Below are 15,909 nucleotides of genomic sequence, written 5' to 3' on the forward strand. Positions count from 1 at the left end.
CATGATACAAAGTGAAAAAGGAGTTATATTTTGGTCTGTTCTCATCCAAAACCAACTGGATCGCTTCAGAAGACATTGATTAAAATTGCTAGAAATAGCATTTTAGCTTAGCGTAAAGATGACAATTTACACAAGATTTATTTCTATTTCTTCTGCTCCAAACTTACTTTGTCTGCTCGTATGAATGTAACACATCATAAGAAAGTGTTTGACCTTTGTTCAAATCATTTATATGTATAAATGTTTTCCATCTGAAAGGACTAAATATAAATGAAACAAACAATAATAAAATGCCAAGTAATTTCTTCAGTAATCAAAATACTTTCTGAATGTAACTATTCTAATTACCATTAATTTAAAGTGTAACTGTAGTGGAATACAGATACTTGCATTTTAAATATGTAACATGTATTCCATTACTCCCCAACCCTGCTTATGGATTAGATTTATGCTGCCGTTATGTGCTTTTTGGAGCTTCAATTGCATAGTATGGACCTAAAGAGTGGAGATATTCTTCTAAAAATAATCATTGGAGTTAAATTATTTTGGGTGAACTATCCCTTTAACGTCTTCCTGGCAAAAAAAAAAAAGCCTGCCCCAAGTTTTGTGAAACTTACAGACACTTGCATAAACAATTGAAAGCTTAAGAAGGGCTTCCAAGCACTTGTACCTTACAGCCGGTATGTGACTCCCTGAGCGCCCACCTGAAAAGTGTCCACTATGAGGCTGCCTCTTCTCTTAGAAGAGGTGAGCAAAGAGCTCTGCACACAGGCACACACAATATGCCCTGCTCGTTACAATCTGATGCATTGCGACCATAGGAGGGAAAACGGACCAAGAGGGGCTGGTTCAGCGTAGTTAGTGTGTCACGTATGAGTGAAAACAGACAGAAGCTTGAGACAATTTGGGAACAACTTTATCTTACATTGAAACTGGTTCACTGATTTAAAGAGAATGATTTACATGGAAATTAAATGGCTGGATCTTGGCCCATAGGAGAGATGCTACCTTAAAGGAGTCTGGGAACATCAGGAGCTTTACATAGTTTTCCAAAGATAAAATAATTTCACATTTAGCTTTCCCTTTTCTCTTTAAGCAATGAGCTGGAATCTGAAGGTAGGCTGAAAGATTTTCAAACACTGCTTTCCTTTTGCATTAGTATAAACGATTGATCGAAATCAAAAGACAAAATATCCTAAAAAAAGACCCAAATAATTTAGTAGTCAATATATTAACAAGCCTATATAGCCCACAGTTGAAAGTATGATGCACAAGCTAACAAAAGCAGTGCATAACAACTACTAAATGTAAAACAATTACCAAATGTCTGTATAAATAGAATAAGTTACCATTCTAAATGTATTATGACTGTGTCTGACGTTGCTCAAATTAGACTTAATACAAAACAAACCTGAACACACTACAGTCTGGCTTACACAAGCAACATCCTTCTGTGATGGAGCCCCATAACCAGTATCCATTATCAAAGCTAAAACAACAGAGGCACATGGCAGAGAATTACATGTGTGTAAAAAAAACAAACAAACAAAAAAAAACATGATATGGGTATCTTCCACCATCACAAAATCATTATGAAATAATTAACGCAACGACAGTCGAACATTTTGCATGGAGACATCCAGGCGGGTAATCCAGTCACCTGCCTGTGGAGACTGCGGCAAAGGTCTCGTAGGTAGTATATTTATCAGGGTCAGCATCTGAGAGGATCAATGTATCAGTCTTTGACCAAAGATTGAGACAGCAGTCAAAATATCAGAAAAATAAAAGTGAACATGATATCAGTGCAGAGAAAAATCTTCAGGACGGGACCCGTCAATGCAGTTATTCGTAAAAAGCAGCTGCTTATAATGCTTAAAAGACAAAAATGAGAGTATACAAGTAAAATACAACAGAGTCTTTCCCTTTCAGAAAAGACCACATTCTCTCACCACTTGATGCGTTTCACTGGAGAAAAATAAAACTGGTCATTGAAAGGCAATAAAATATTCACAGAATTCAAGGCCACGAATGAGAGTTCAGTGTCAAAAGGTTGGTGAAAGTTTTGTACGTGTAAACCATGCTGAAGTTGGATGTCGGATTCGAGAGAGTGAACTGCGATATTCCTCTTCCGTACAAAATGTACACACATCCAGAGATTATGTCAGCAGTAACCATACTTTGCTTCTTAATGAGAGATGGCCTCAGAGGGGGAGAAAAACAATTCCAGGAGCATCGAGTCACATTTAGATCTTCTGATCTTAAGAGGAGAAAAAGTTTGATAGCCATAAAAAAAAAAAAAGTAATGAAAATAATTTTAATATTGCATGGGACCACTTGTGAGGACCCAGGGCAGTCCCACCAAATTCCATTTCCTGTATATGTACTCTGTCTGTGTCATAGATCGCCAACTGTGTTTTCAAGACTTAGCAAACAGACTGGCATCAGACGCTCATGGTCATGGAGGGAGAGTACTGCTGTAAACAAAGAAACACACAGGTCTCAACTTGAAGCAATACATGCCAAAGGCAAACAAACCGACTGTGAGGCTGTTACACAAAAATGGAAGAAAGTCATATGGGTTGGGATAACATGAGGGTGAGCATATGACAGAAGTTTCATTTTTGGATGATGTTTCCCTATTATCTACTTAATGTAGAAGAATGCCAGATGTGTGTGACTTTCATATGCTGAACACAAACAAAGATTTTTGGAAGAATATTTCAGCTATGTAGATCCACAACAATGTAAGGTAATGTGTGCCAACATTTTGAAGCTCAAAAATCCACATAAGGGCAACATAAAAGTTCTCCAGACGATCCAGATCTTCTGAAGCGATATGATGGGTGTGGGTGAGAAAAATACTTTCACTTTCTCCTGTTTTTGATAATTATTTGTGCATAAATAATAAAGTAACATTATGACAAAGTTACTTAAATATTTATCTGTTTCTCGCCCACACCTTTAATATCATGTCTGATCCAGAGGTCTTCACGGGTCCACCCTAACCCAAGGACCCGAGACCTGACCCAGGACCCGTACAGCTACGGATCCACGTTTTATACTGTATGGTCAACTGGGTCGGAGTCGAGTCCCATTCTATTGCTGCAGGTCCCAGGTCTGTTTAACATTATGTGAAATACCAGAGTCAATCCAAGAAGATCCGGCCATGATCAGACAGTGCGGATTATGATGGTGCTGTGTGTGTTGTATCTTGCAACATTGTAAAATTAGGATGAGACTGTGCGGGCTGGGAAATAAGGTGCAAAAACGGATCGGAGCCACAACGAGCTGAGTGACGTCAGAGGCAGAGCGTAGTTAAGGCCCATGATAGCAAATTAGCAATGCTAACATTAGCAGCCATGGCCATGAGCGAGCAATTGTTATTATAGTTCAAAAGGGCAAACAGTCAAAGTTATCTTACACGAGATACAAAAAAAACTAAAACTGCAAAACCGATTCGAAGTCGCGTTTGTCATCCGTCACCGTAACAGCAAGTGGACTTTTGAAGCTGAAATAATGAGTGGATTAGCTATGCTATTTCAATCAGCAAGAGAGGAATCACAGAAAACCTGTATACATTTGACTAACTTTCTTGGCAAGGAGGATGGATTGTATGTGTCACGGCCAGGCACAGGCGAGAAGGCTACTAACGTTACATTGGGTAAGACATAAATTAATTTACACAACTTGTAAATTAACTTAATAGGAATCAGCTGTGAAATCGGTGTCAATTGGGTCTGTCTCCCAGCTTTCAAATAATAGACTGGTTCGGGCACAAATGTTTGGGCCCGTGAAGACCTCTAGTCTGAACACATGGATTAAACCACTGGAGTAATATGTATTACTTTTATGAGGATTTTGGAGCTTAACATTTTTGGCACCCATTCACTTACATTGTGAGGACCTACAGAGCAGAGATATTCTTCTAAATATCTTTATATTTGTTCTGCAGAAGAAACTCATAAACATCTGGGATGTAAATCATGAGAAATGTCCTTTTTGGGTGAACTATCCCCTTAATGTAACTGTAAAAACAGAGCTTCAAAATATAAACATTAAAGTCTCTAAAAAATTTGACACTTACATTCTCATTCTGGAAAGAATGAAGATAGCTGCCTCCTACATCTTCATCTCTAGGGGTCCCAGGTGGATTGCTCATGCCACTCATATTGTTGGGAGAATTCTGTGGACAATACAATTACCCAGTTCTCATAAGACATTAAATAACCTGCTAATTAATTATTCTTTAAGAGCAATATTTTAAATATGGTGTGAAATATAATTCTCACTGTGACTATAAAAAAACATCTACAGCACTGCCTCAAAATGCAACAATTAGTAATTATAAATCACCTTTGAAAGTCCATCCAGGTCACCTGAACCTAGATTAAAAAAAAATAAGATTTGGATCTGTATCTAAATAGAAATTAATGCCATCAAATGGTTAATAAAAATATGGTTGTTTGATCAGTGTTAAGATTTCAAATATAAAAAGTCATTACCTCCATTCATATGCATTGGGTCCATTCCTGCCATGGCCCCTAGAGGGCCCTCAGAGCCTGGGCCTATGGGAAACTGGACAAAACCAGAGGTAATGTAAGGACATGTTCCATCAAACAGTAATAATAAAATGACTGATGAAAGACATTTAACACAAACAAAGAAAAAGGACACTTCTAGTGTGTTAATGGACTACACCAGCAATTACTGAAGGGTGTGCCTCCGAGAAACGAGTCAGCAAATCTCTTACGCTGTTTCGACCTCCTCCTCCTGAGTTTATCATGGTGTACAGGTTTTCACTGGAGTTGTTGGAGTCTGAGGGTGAGAGATGTTTCATTAATTGGCTAGAGATATTAAAGGGATAGTTCACCCAAAAATCAAAATTCATAATTGAATCCAGATGTTTATGAGTTTCTTCTGCAGAATGCATATAAGATTTAAAACAAATATATTTCAGATTTGTAAGTAATCTATACAACATAAATTAATGTGTTCAGATAAGATAGGATAGGTGTGGTAAGAAACGAATCAACATTTAAGTAATTTTGATCATAAATTCTCGTCTCTGCCCAGTAAGGGGCGATATGCATTAAGACTGTGAATCACCAAAAACAGAAGCAGAAGAATGGGAAAGTGAAACTGAAGTAGAGATTGACTGAGCAGGGATAATTTATAGTTAAAAAAAACAAAAAACACTTAAATATTGATCTGTTTCTCACCCACACCTCTCATATTGCTTCTAAAGACATTGATTTAACCACTGGAGTCGTCTGGAGTACTTCAATGTTGCCCTTTCACTTGCACTCTATGGAACTACAGAGCTGAGATATTCTTCTAAAAATCTTAATTTGTGTTCAGCAGATGAAAGAAAGTCATACACATCTGGGATGGCATGAGGGTGAGTAAATTATGAGAACATTTTCATTTTGGGTGAACTACTCCTTTAAAAGATAAGCTGGAACATCAAGTAAAATGAAATCTGCATTTTGCTTGAGGAATAGTCTGGGTTTAATAAAGTTAAGCTCCACCAACAGCATTTGTGAATGCTGATTAGCACAAAAAAATTATTTCGACATGACCATGCTTTTCATATTGGTATATGTCTCGTCACTGTCATGACTGCTATGTTGCTCGGAACAGCACACAAGACTTTCACCCACAGTTGCACTTGTGCATATGGTCGTGTGACAAAGTGATTTGATTTGATAAAAAAATAAAATAAAGGATGTGCTATATTATCACATCCATGCAAATAAAGATAAACTAAAATAATTCCAATAGAAGTCTTTTTAGAACGTTATAAATGACTTTCAGATGAATTATAGTGTCTAAAGTGACAAACTGACCTGCTGGACTAGGGACAATTCCAGGTGTTCCTGGAGGTCCCCCTCCTTGTGGACCCTTGAGGAAACAGATTACAGATGGTTATACACCAAAAGTCTTGCTGCACAATAACAACGAATATATAAAACGTGCAGTAGAATTAGATTCCCTTCTTACCCCATATGCACCAGGAGATGGTGATGAATAAGGCATCTATAATGGAACAAACAGACTTTTAACCTATTTCTGGCCATGCAGTTTATTCATTTGATCAAATTAAAGCAGTCACTGTACTAATTTGAATATTAATAGGAAAGTCCAAATTACATTGTTGTTTGGATTTGGCCACGGTGGTCTGCCATTTCCAGGCCCCCTGCAAGACACAGATGAATACGTTTTATGTTTCAGTTTCCATTTCATCATTCATGTCATACAACAAGTCATAAAAATGTCTTAGTTTGCAGTATTTTACATGTTCACTCCTGGCATGCCCATAGAGTTGTGTGGTGGTCTCATCCCTCCTCCAAAATTCTTAAAAGGAATTAAAAGACTATGAATCATTATTATTGTCATTGACAAAATATAACATAAAACTTTGAACATTTTAGAAATAAAAACAGTCTAGTAGAGTTTATAGATTAAAGAAAAACAAATTAAGATATTAATAGTATTAACAGAAAACAATATATTAATAAAACATTTATAGATTCAATGGACAGATCAGTGGAAATTAGATCTGGGTTTTCTTAAAGGGATAGTTAATAATTTCTCACCATCATGCTTTTCCAAACCGTATGACTTTATTTCATAAAACACATGATAGGCATTTTTTTTTTATTCAACTGAAGTAATTGGTGACTGAGGATGTCAGTCCCAAACATTGAGTTTAACATCTCCTTTTGTGTTCCACCGAACAAAAACCTATAGTGTTTGGAACACTATGAGGGTGAGTAAATGACTCCATTTCAATTTTTGGGTGAACTATCACTTTAAGGCTACAAAACAAAAATACATAATTCCAATAAAAGTCCTCATAGAAGATAATAAAAGATGTTATTATATTTTACACATTGACTCCGTGATATTACCTGGGGACTGGGGCCCATAGGACCCATTCCTCTGGGAACATTCATCCTCTGCATTGGCCCTTCGGATGGAGAAAGGAGAAGTCAAACCACTTGCAGTTATTTTATCAAAGCTGATTATTCCAAATGTAAATTAAGTCAGACAGACATCATTAAGGCTCACCCTGTAGTCTAGGATCCATGTTTGGGAGCATTGGCTGAGCGGTTGGTACTCCACCAGGAGGCTGGACAAGGGTTGAGACATTTATATAGACATAGAAGTTCCTTAATCTAAAGCACTAACTTTGTCCTGTAACTAAAGAACAGATCAACACTGCCTTAAAGAACGTTTTGATCAACTAACCTGGTTCCCCATTCTGATGGGTGGTCTTGGTCCCCCACCAAAGCGAGGTGACATGAAAGGCTGCAACACAAATCACAACCTGTCATAAAACCGTTACACTGACATTTTGCCTGAAACTAAAAAACACATGGGCGTCTGCCCTGTGAGAACATGAAATAACCACAGCTCAGCAGAGCAGGCTAACAGCAAGACATAAGAAAATACAGTGGGGAGAAAGAGCCAAATGAAGTAGTCTGTGAACAGACAGGAGCCGCTACCTGGCCGTGGGGTCCCATCATACTGTTAGGGGGAGGAGGAGCGTGAGGGGAGGCCTGGGAGCCGGGAGGGCCCTAAGAAAGTGAAGAGACCATACAAGCGAGGGAAAGGGAGCAAGTGAGAAAAATGACAAAAGAGAGAGAATGATAGAGAGATGAAGAAAAAATAGGGAGAGAGTCATTAGGCAATTTGAAGAGCTGAAAAAAGCATAGCACCATGGTGACTGTTGACTGAACAGCTAACCCCACACTGAAAGAGTAAAAGTATTCTGGTACAGCATAAAGTACATCAAACAAATGAATCAATGAGAGAAAGTGAAGAATAAGAGAGATTGTTAAGAGCAAATTTAGTGAAGAATCCAAAATTAGCAAACACTTGACATTGCACAACAGCGACTAGTCAGAGCGCTACTATTCTTTCCTTTTACTCGAGGCTATTAAATTAAAAAACACTTACACTACCACTCAAAACTTGTGGAAATGCTTGTGAGAAAAAAAAACAGGACTAAGTTAACATTACTTTTTCAACATACCACTGAGGTGAACTGCAGCCATCTACCTGTTGCTCGTGATCACGCGCACACTCAATAGGGACGCACGCGAGCGAGCATCGATCAAAACAATGACGTAACGTACAAACAGGCTGAACATGATTCACCAGCATCATGCTAACAGATTAGGTAGCATAATTAAAATTACACAGTTATGATTGTTTTACTACAAACTTTGAGATTGCATATTATATTTGACTCTCCAGTTCTGGAACAGGGTTAAAACAAAGTGTGGATATAGGTCTGATTATGTGAGACTGTAGCTTGAAGTAATCACTTTTCATAGCATGATACATTGACTGCATTTATACGATAGCCTATGACGTGTTAGCTAGCCAACTTTATCAATAGCTGTTGCTAAATTTGGTGGATGACAGTAGCAGTTTATAAAATAGATTGAACATTATAAATATGTTGACACAATTCAATGCATTTATACGATAGCCTATGACGTGTTAGCTAGCCAACTTTATCAATAGCTGTTAGCTAAATTTGGTGGATGACAGTAGCGGTTTATAAAATAGATTGAACATTATAAATATGTTGACACAATTCAGTATTGAAGCGATTCCATCACATCTGTCATTTTGATAAATTGATGCACTATTGTTTTATAATAATATATTGTATATATTTTCTATATAATCAAGTTGTTACACTTGCAATTCGTAAGCGTTAGCGGGCAAGATCAAGTTAGCTAAAATTATACAGATCAATCCTTATGGCACTATATTTCACATGCTTTGCAGTTATGTAAGCTTACCTGTCCAATAAGAAGAATGCCAATTCAGGGTCAGTTTTGATCCCAAAAACCGATCTAATGTCCCTCCAGGAATCAAATGCCCTACCGATGTTCTAGTTTTCGCTCTACCACGTTTTCGCTCATTTTTTATTTTTTTGGCTTACTCTGAGATTGTGTAGGAGTTGGTGTTGTGCTAGGAGCCGACCGTTTGCTGGATTCCATCTCTAAGATAACGTTACCTAGTGTTGCAGACTGTTGTCTCTGTTGAATAGCAGAAGAGAAGCTACTGTGTCTGACGCAAGGTTCTCGGGAGCGCGCATGAACTTCACATCCTTTGGATTTTCCCGGCAAAAGCGACCCACTCCCTTTGCATGAAAATCAGTCTACAGGCTTTAATAGGCAACCTAGGAAGTCCGGGAAGAGCTAATTTTTTAAGTTGCGTAACAAGCCGTTCACACATTGGCAAACAAAAAGGCAAATATTACATGAACATTTTTAAATATTGCACCTTGAAATCTGCATGTAATTTCATATATTGTGAAGAAATAAAAACAAATCTTATTTTTAAGAAATAAGGGTTGTACTTCACATTCTCTTTAAAAGCTGTTAAAAATATATCTCATGAAGACATGAAAAGTGCTATACAAATAAATTTGAATTGAGTTGAACATTGTTCTCTTCACGTACAAACATCATACATAACTACAATAGAAAAAAGACCCTGTCAAATAAATAAAAATGTATATATTTTCCATATAAAGTTTGAATAATAAATTTTTCTTTAGTACAATTGCATTATAAAAGCCATTTATTTTCATTTTGCAAACAACATATCTTTATAATATCATGTTTACCTCACAGGAGGTCCCTTGCAAGGAGATCATCATCCTTAGCATCAAAAAGTTTGAAAATCCCTGATCTTGACAAAGGTTGGCTACTTTGAAGAAGCTAAAATATTATATTTTTTTGATTCGTTTTAACATTTTTGGTCACTACATAATTCCCATGCGTCCATTTGTTATATCATTGCTTTGATGACTTATTCTAAAATGTGGAAAGCAATATAAAGAATTATTAGATGTCTAAACTCTGAACTGGTAGTGTATATATGGAGGGAAATCTGTTTTGTATTTTCAACTCAATCTTAAATATCTCTCAAAGGCGAAGAGGTCTAGACAGAGGGTAGGAACAAGATCTAACCTGGAAGAATCCAGGAGGCATGGGTCCACCTGGCATGCCATCTCCTGGTGGCATGTTCCCAAGAACAGGACTCGGGGCTGCTGCGGCACTCTGCAGACACATTTTGTGAGGAACAAACAGATCAGAATACACAGGTCTTTTTCCTTATGCAATTAATAGCATGAAGCTACCAAGTTTTTTGTCTGAACATGGGAATAAAATGGAAAACTAGTGCTCGGCCAATATGGGGTTGTCAATGGCCGATATAAAAATGGTACATTGATACATGACAAAATCTAAGGACCGCAAATGAGACGCTATTATTCTTCACTTTTGAATTTTTTAATAATAATTATTATATATATATATATATATATATATATATATATATATATATATATATATATATATATATATATATATATATATATATATATATTAGGGCTGTCAATCGATTAACATTTTTAATCGAATTAATTACATGGTGCTAATTAATCACAAATAATCGCGTATACAAATATTTGCTGAGAAAGCCCCTTATATAACAATAATTCAATATATAATGATTATACATATTTATATCAATATCTAATTATACATAGTTATCTTTAAATATTTAAAAATTATATATAAATAAAAAAAAAAATTATTTTGGAAATCCAGCCACACCCTGCATCAGACATGCTTGTGTAGCACCTCGGGTGCATTGCATCATAAACATAAAATGTTTAGGTCACAAGTTAAATATAGTTTAATACTCAATCTTTAAACAATCTTTAAACACATCTTGAGATGCCTTAGTTCGCATTTGTGCTCCAAGTTTTGAATGCAAGAACCTAACGCATGTTTTGTGTTGTTCTGCCTACTGAAGTGTTTTCTTCACTGTATAAACTGCACTTTGCTCATACAGCTGAAATTTCACTTACTGCCCTCTGGAGTAAACAGGTAGTACTACAAGCTTGCATTTCTCAGGACTCTTCCTTATTATGGTCCGGGGGAAGTGCGATTAATTGCATACATTTTTTTTAATGCGTTATTTCTTGTAAAATTAAATCGCACTGAATTAACGCGTTAAATCGACAGCCCTAATATAATATATATATATATATATATATATATATATATATCAGCAGATTAATTAGACTGGCCAATATTTTTAGGTCAAAAATGTATTTGAGGCAAGCACTCATGAAGTGTATCCGAGCCAACAAAACAGCCACAACTGACTGGTGTAAAATCCAATTTTAAGGTCTAAAGAAGAGAGAACTAGATTTTCCAAGCTCAACAGGGATTTGATCATGCATATAATTCCTGTGGAAAAAGCACAGTGTGGTCTGCTGACTGTCACACTTCAGCCTAAGTTAACCGAGCGAGGCTTTTGAGAGTGTGCTGTGAAATACCACAGGCAGGATGTAAGAAAGAAGAGCATTTGACACTCATGGAACAACACTGATCAGGACTGACCAATGGAAAGTCAGACCGAGAATGATCTGCAAGAATGAAGCAGCTATGCTTTTCATTCAGACTATAAAAATGAATAGCGCAAAGGGCAGTGGGGTCTTTTACTTACAAGGATTTTTAATTATTTGAGAACATTTTATAGCAAAAGACATTAAACCGATCTGTTGTTTAGACAGCAAAATACATAGACATAGGTCACTCCAAAAAAAAAAAAAAGGAGAAGCAGAAATCTCAAAGCTGATCATTTCCACAAAAAAAACAAAAAAAAAAGGGATTGAGATTTATACAGCCAAGCTTTAAAATCTAATTTGCGTTCATTCAAACTTGCTTGAAGATCCAATGGCATCTGGTACTAATGACATCTCACCTGGTGCAATGCATCCAAAGGCACCATTTTTTTAATTTCAAACTAGTACAAATTAGATTTGTGTTCTCCAGCAGAGGGGAAGTTTATCAGTGAATAACAGCTTAAATATTGGTCTGTTCCTCATATAAAGGGATTCAGACTACATAGAATATAGTATACGAGTCAAATGGACTACTTTTTTGCACTTTTGGTTTTTTTGGGGCCTGTCAGTTATAATCATCACCATCCACTTTCATTAGTTTATTGAACAATTCCTGTTAGAAACATGATAGTTTGGGCTTCCGTCTGCAACCTAACAACATATCACCAAAACCTTTTAGAATAATGGAAAAACAAATTGAGAAAATGTTCCTTCTTCCCACGGCTCAACCTCCCCTCACACTTCAAGTTTGCTGCTGCTCTCTGCTAAGCACCTCGTCCCAGAGAGCATCTGTCTCTTCCCTCCTCCCTAAATCTGCCTACCAACAGGCTCCATGACAGCCATCAATCACTAGCGTTCCCCACCGCAGCCCGAGGGGGAGTGTTTCCCCTGACACAGCATGAAAACAACATGGCCACGGTTTAAAGAGGGCACAGCCAGCCTCCTCCCCCCACCCTCTAGAGAAAAGACAGCAGAGACCTCACGCCACGGTTCCGACCACAGCTGGGCACAAAGACAGGAGACAGAGCAGATCACACAATGACTTCAGAACATGATGCCCTTAAACGACCTACCGCGGTCCTGTAGTTCCAACCATACTGAACATGCAGGAGTTAAACAGCTAGTTTTCAAATGATGGATAATGTTTCATATATCAGTGCATGGCAGCATCTTTCAGATTAGAGCATCTAGACATAAGAGCAAGAGTTGGTTTTTGGACTCGCTGAATGTGATCTCTGACCCCGTGGCCCATCACCAAAGCTTGCGGCTAGATAACAGCAGCCATTTATTATTGGTAGTAGAATAAAGCTAGAGGTTTAGGCCCAAGTGTTGTGCCATTCTGCCGTGAACTGTTTGGAACACACATGGAACTGACAATAAGATATGTCACCAAACAGGTTTTACTATTTAAGGGGCTGTTCACACAAGATTCTTGCATTCGAAAACAGCAAGAGGAGCACACTGCAATTGAACAGATCATAAGGGTCTTGAGATGGGCTTTTAAAGGTTTTATAAACTTGACACAACATCTTAACACACATGGAGCAAGGTGCTGAAAAAAACAGTGAGATGTTTGAACAATCAAAGATGCCTTTCTAGTGCATGACCTAATAGAGCAAATTTAAAAGTGCAGCAAAATGCAACATATCATGTGAACACAGCCTACACCAGAACCCCCCCATATTACGTTCTTGCTTTTTTTAATAAAAACATTTTAAAAACTGATATGTATCCACGCAATTGCCTCAAATGTTTTTATTGCATTTGTAAGCAAAGTCATGCCATTTTAAAAGGGCTTCTCTCAACAAATCCATTTTACAAAGTGCAATTTAAAGCATTTATGAACTATCTGTCAATAATCAGAGCATTCCTGGCTTCAATCTTCAGTCATGCAAATGTGTTTTAAAGCTCAAAGCTGCCTCCATTTCCTACCAGCCAAACATCATGTACATGACAATGCTGAAAATGCTCAAAATAGGGTGTATCTGATCATAATTTTGCAACTATCCCACTTGGTTTTGTGTACCATTTACTGAACAAGATTAGCATATTATGCTACAGTGATACCCTGGACTTCCAGATCCAACATAATCCTGTAAAGTTGTCCGTAGCATGTATTACATTCACCTAGAAATGGTGTTGATTACATCGAAAACCCTGCGGACAACACTGCAATTGTTGGAATGATCATTACATTCTACCCACACACAGAACTGTTTGGATTTCCTTATTATACAACAAAAACTGAGTCTCTTCCTGATTCCACAAGAGTAACTGGGACATGAAATACATGTCACCTTTACATCTGTATTCCTTTTTTGAATCAGTCTGTGTTTTTATGTACTCACATAGTCATGGAATGCCTTCGCCTCACTTGAATGCTCACATGTATCTCTCCTCTCTGGAGCTGCACAGTACAGATCCCAAAAGACACTAGGAAAAAGAAGGAAGTGGTCAAATGAGTCTACAGAATCCCAATGGAGGGCCTTAATGAGTTTTTACAAAATACACTTAAAATACTCACCACCACCAGGAATGCAGGAAGCCAGGAGGGTCTCCTAACGTGATGTTCTTTTCCCATCGGATCTAGAATGGACCAGAAAAATATTACTTTTTCATCTAAAAATTCAGTCTAAGATTGTATAGCACTGATGATAAATGTTGAAAAAAATATGCTCATCCACTGAGGTTCTAGTTCTTACTTCTGATAGAAAAGTCTGTGCAGACTTCTGAGCGCCAATGTGTAACAAATATTCATAAACATACAAAGCTAACCTGCAAAGAAGCAGAGAAACAACAATATTAAGTGATTAAGGCAACAAATGACACACACATATACATACATACATATATAAATGCATCAAATATGACAAGGACAAAATCAAGGAATCATTATGTTATACTCCTCTCGTGCTTCTTCTTGAATAGTGTCCATGGTTACAAAAAAAAAGTATGTTAACATTAAATGTAACGTTTACAATATTAGTAATATTAATTAATATAAGATTGGTTTTTATTCATAAACCCCACACTGAGGAAAGCTGCACTTCAAAAACATGTGAAAAACCATAAAAACTAAACAAAAGACGGGACTCACTCCCCTCCAAGACTGGCGTCTGAGGCTAAATGAAACAAGGATACAATGTAGCGCCCGTCCCGCATACATAATATCAAATCGTTACATTCAAACTTAAACGTTCTGGAAAAAAGTGATTTAAAAAGAAACGTTTTTTATTCTTAAGCACGTCACAATGACTAAAGGCGAAAGCTCTGTGCCAAGAGGGGGAACCCAGAATGGCGCACGGTCGGGCACTTTCGATTCAACGCTCTCGAGACAAGCCTATAGCAGCAGCATACTCTCCATATGCAGCCGTGCCCATACTGCTCTAACAATAGGCTACATCCAAGACAATAACACTCGCACGACAGGCGATATTCAAAAGACCTTACTTTTCCCGAGCTTGACCATCCGACGGCACGACGGAGCTTTTGCCTTTGGGAAACATGTTTTTTGTGTGCACGGGAGAGTCGCCCGTGTTCCCTTTTCCTCTATTTTCGACAATTCATCTGTCACTGCTCCAGGTTCGACTGCACAAACTAAACACACTGGTGCGTTCTCAACCAAACATGACCACTGATGTGGGTGGAGTCGTTTGATTGATTGACAAGAGTGATGGCCAATAGCAGAGCGACATTTCTCGTGCGTGGTGGACCGGGGTGACGTCTTCTCGTTGACCAAATAGTTCCTTCCTTCAATTTCCTGTGATTCTTTGGGATTACATTAAACACATTTATTTGTTTGTTTTGATGCTTTAAGGGGACTACATGTTATACTAGTAAAGCTGTGAGAAAGTTTAATCTGGACAAATTATTTTTGCTGAATCATTTAACAATAGGAATTAATTTTGGCCTGAATAAAAAATACTGGAACAGTCTATTTCAGTTTAAAAAAATAAGAAAGTGTAACATTATATATAATATTTCCACATAGCCTACCTCATCAGTTATATATATGTTCAAAAAGTGTAATCCTATTTGCACACTTTGCAATATATTTGCCGTAATCTTGTATTTTAAATATGTAATCCTGTTACATTTGTTACTATATATACATGGGGTTGGGAAATACATGTAACAGGATTATGTATTTAAAATACAGAATATAAATAACTGTAAATTAAAATAATTGGTAATTAGAATACAGTTACAGTCAAAAAGTATTTTGATTACTGAAGAGATTACTTTGCAGTTTACTGTCATTTGTTTCATTTAATATTTAGTCCTTTCAGATGGAAAAATGTATACATATAAATTATGCGATCTAAGTGCATTTGAACATCGGTGAAACACTTTCTTATGATTCATAAGAGCAGACAGAGAAGTTTGGAGCTCAAGAAATAGAAATAAAACTTGTGTGAATTGTCATCTTTATGCTAAATCCTTAAAACAAGATCAATTTGCTT

General features: G+C 37.1%; 1 protein-coding gene across 4 annotated transcripts; it reads right to left on the reverse strand.

Annotated features, from left to right (window-relative positions):
* Positions 1 to 899: 899 nt before the first annotated feature.
* On the reverse strand, positions 900 to 15,054 carry LOC127630963 (single-stranded DNA-binding protein 3-like). Of its 4 annotated transcripts, none has more exons than XM_052108876.1 (18): positions 14,897 to 15,054; positions 14,149 to 14,221; positions 13,971 to 14,032; positions 13,795 to 13,879; positions 9,999 to 10,088; positions 7,509 to 7,580; positions 7,252 to 7,311; positions 7,072 to 7,132; positions 6,912 to 6,970; positions 6,296 to 6,354; positions 6,151 to 6,196; positions 6,001 to 6,036; positions 5,847 to 5,901; positions 4,751 to 4,815; positions 4,503 to 4,575; positions 4,354 to 4,382; positions 4,085 to 4,183; positions 900 to 2,471 (listed from the first exon to the last, which is right to left on the reverse strand). In XM_052108876.1, the coding sequence occupies exons 1-18, from the start codon at positions 14,950 to 14,952 to the stop codon at positions 2,442 to 2,444; spliced, it is 1,110 nt and encodes a 369-aa protein (XP_051964836.1). In that variant the 5' UTR covers positions 14,953 to 15,054; the 3' UTR covers positions 900 to 2,441. The 4 variants fall into 4 exon arrangements, with proteins under 4 accessions (XP_051964836.1, XP_051964835.1, XP_051964839.1 ...); XM_052108875.1 differs by having other exon boundaries at positions 900 to 2,474; XM_052108879.1 differs by lacking the exon at positions 7,509 to 7,580.
* Positions 15,055 to 15,909: the final 855 nt, after the last annotated feature.

The sequence above is a fragment of the Xyrauchen texanus genome, chromosome 37 (genome assembly GCF_025860055.1).
Source record: "Xyrauchen texanus isolate HMW12.3.18 chromosome 37, RBS_HiC_50CHRs, whole genome shotgun sequence".
NCBI classification, from domain to species: Eukaryota; Metazoa; Chordata; class Actinopteri; order Cypriniformes; family Catostomidae; genus Xyrauchen; species Xyrauchen texanus.

Bases quoted from the DNA above. Each gene is read 5' to 3' on its own strand.
- LOC127630963 (XM_052108875.1), bottom strand. From the start codon at position 14,952: ATGTTTCCCAAAGGCAAAAGCTCCGTCGTGCCGTCGGATGGTCAAGCT. The intron at 7,133-7,251 runs GTTAGTTGATCA...ACCCTTGTCCAG, and splicing joins CCATCAGAATGGGGAACCAG to CCTCCTGGTGGAGTACCAAC. The intron at 6,355-6,911 runs GTAATATCACGG...ATTCCTTTTAAG, and splicing joins CTATGGGCCCCAGTCCCCAG to AATTTTGGAGGAGGGATGAG.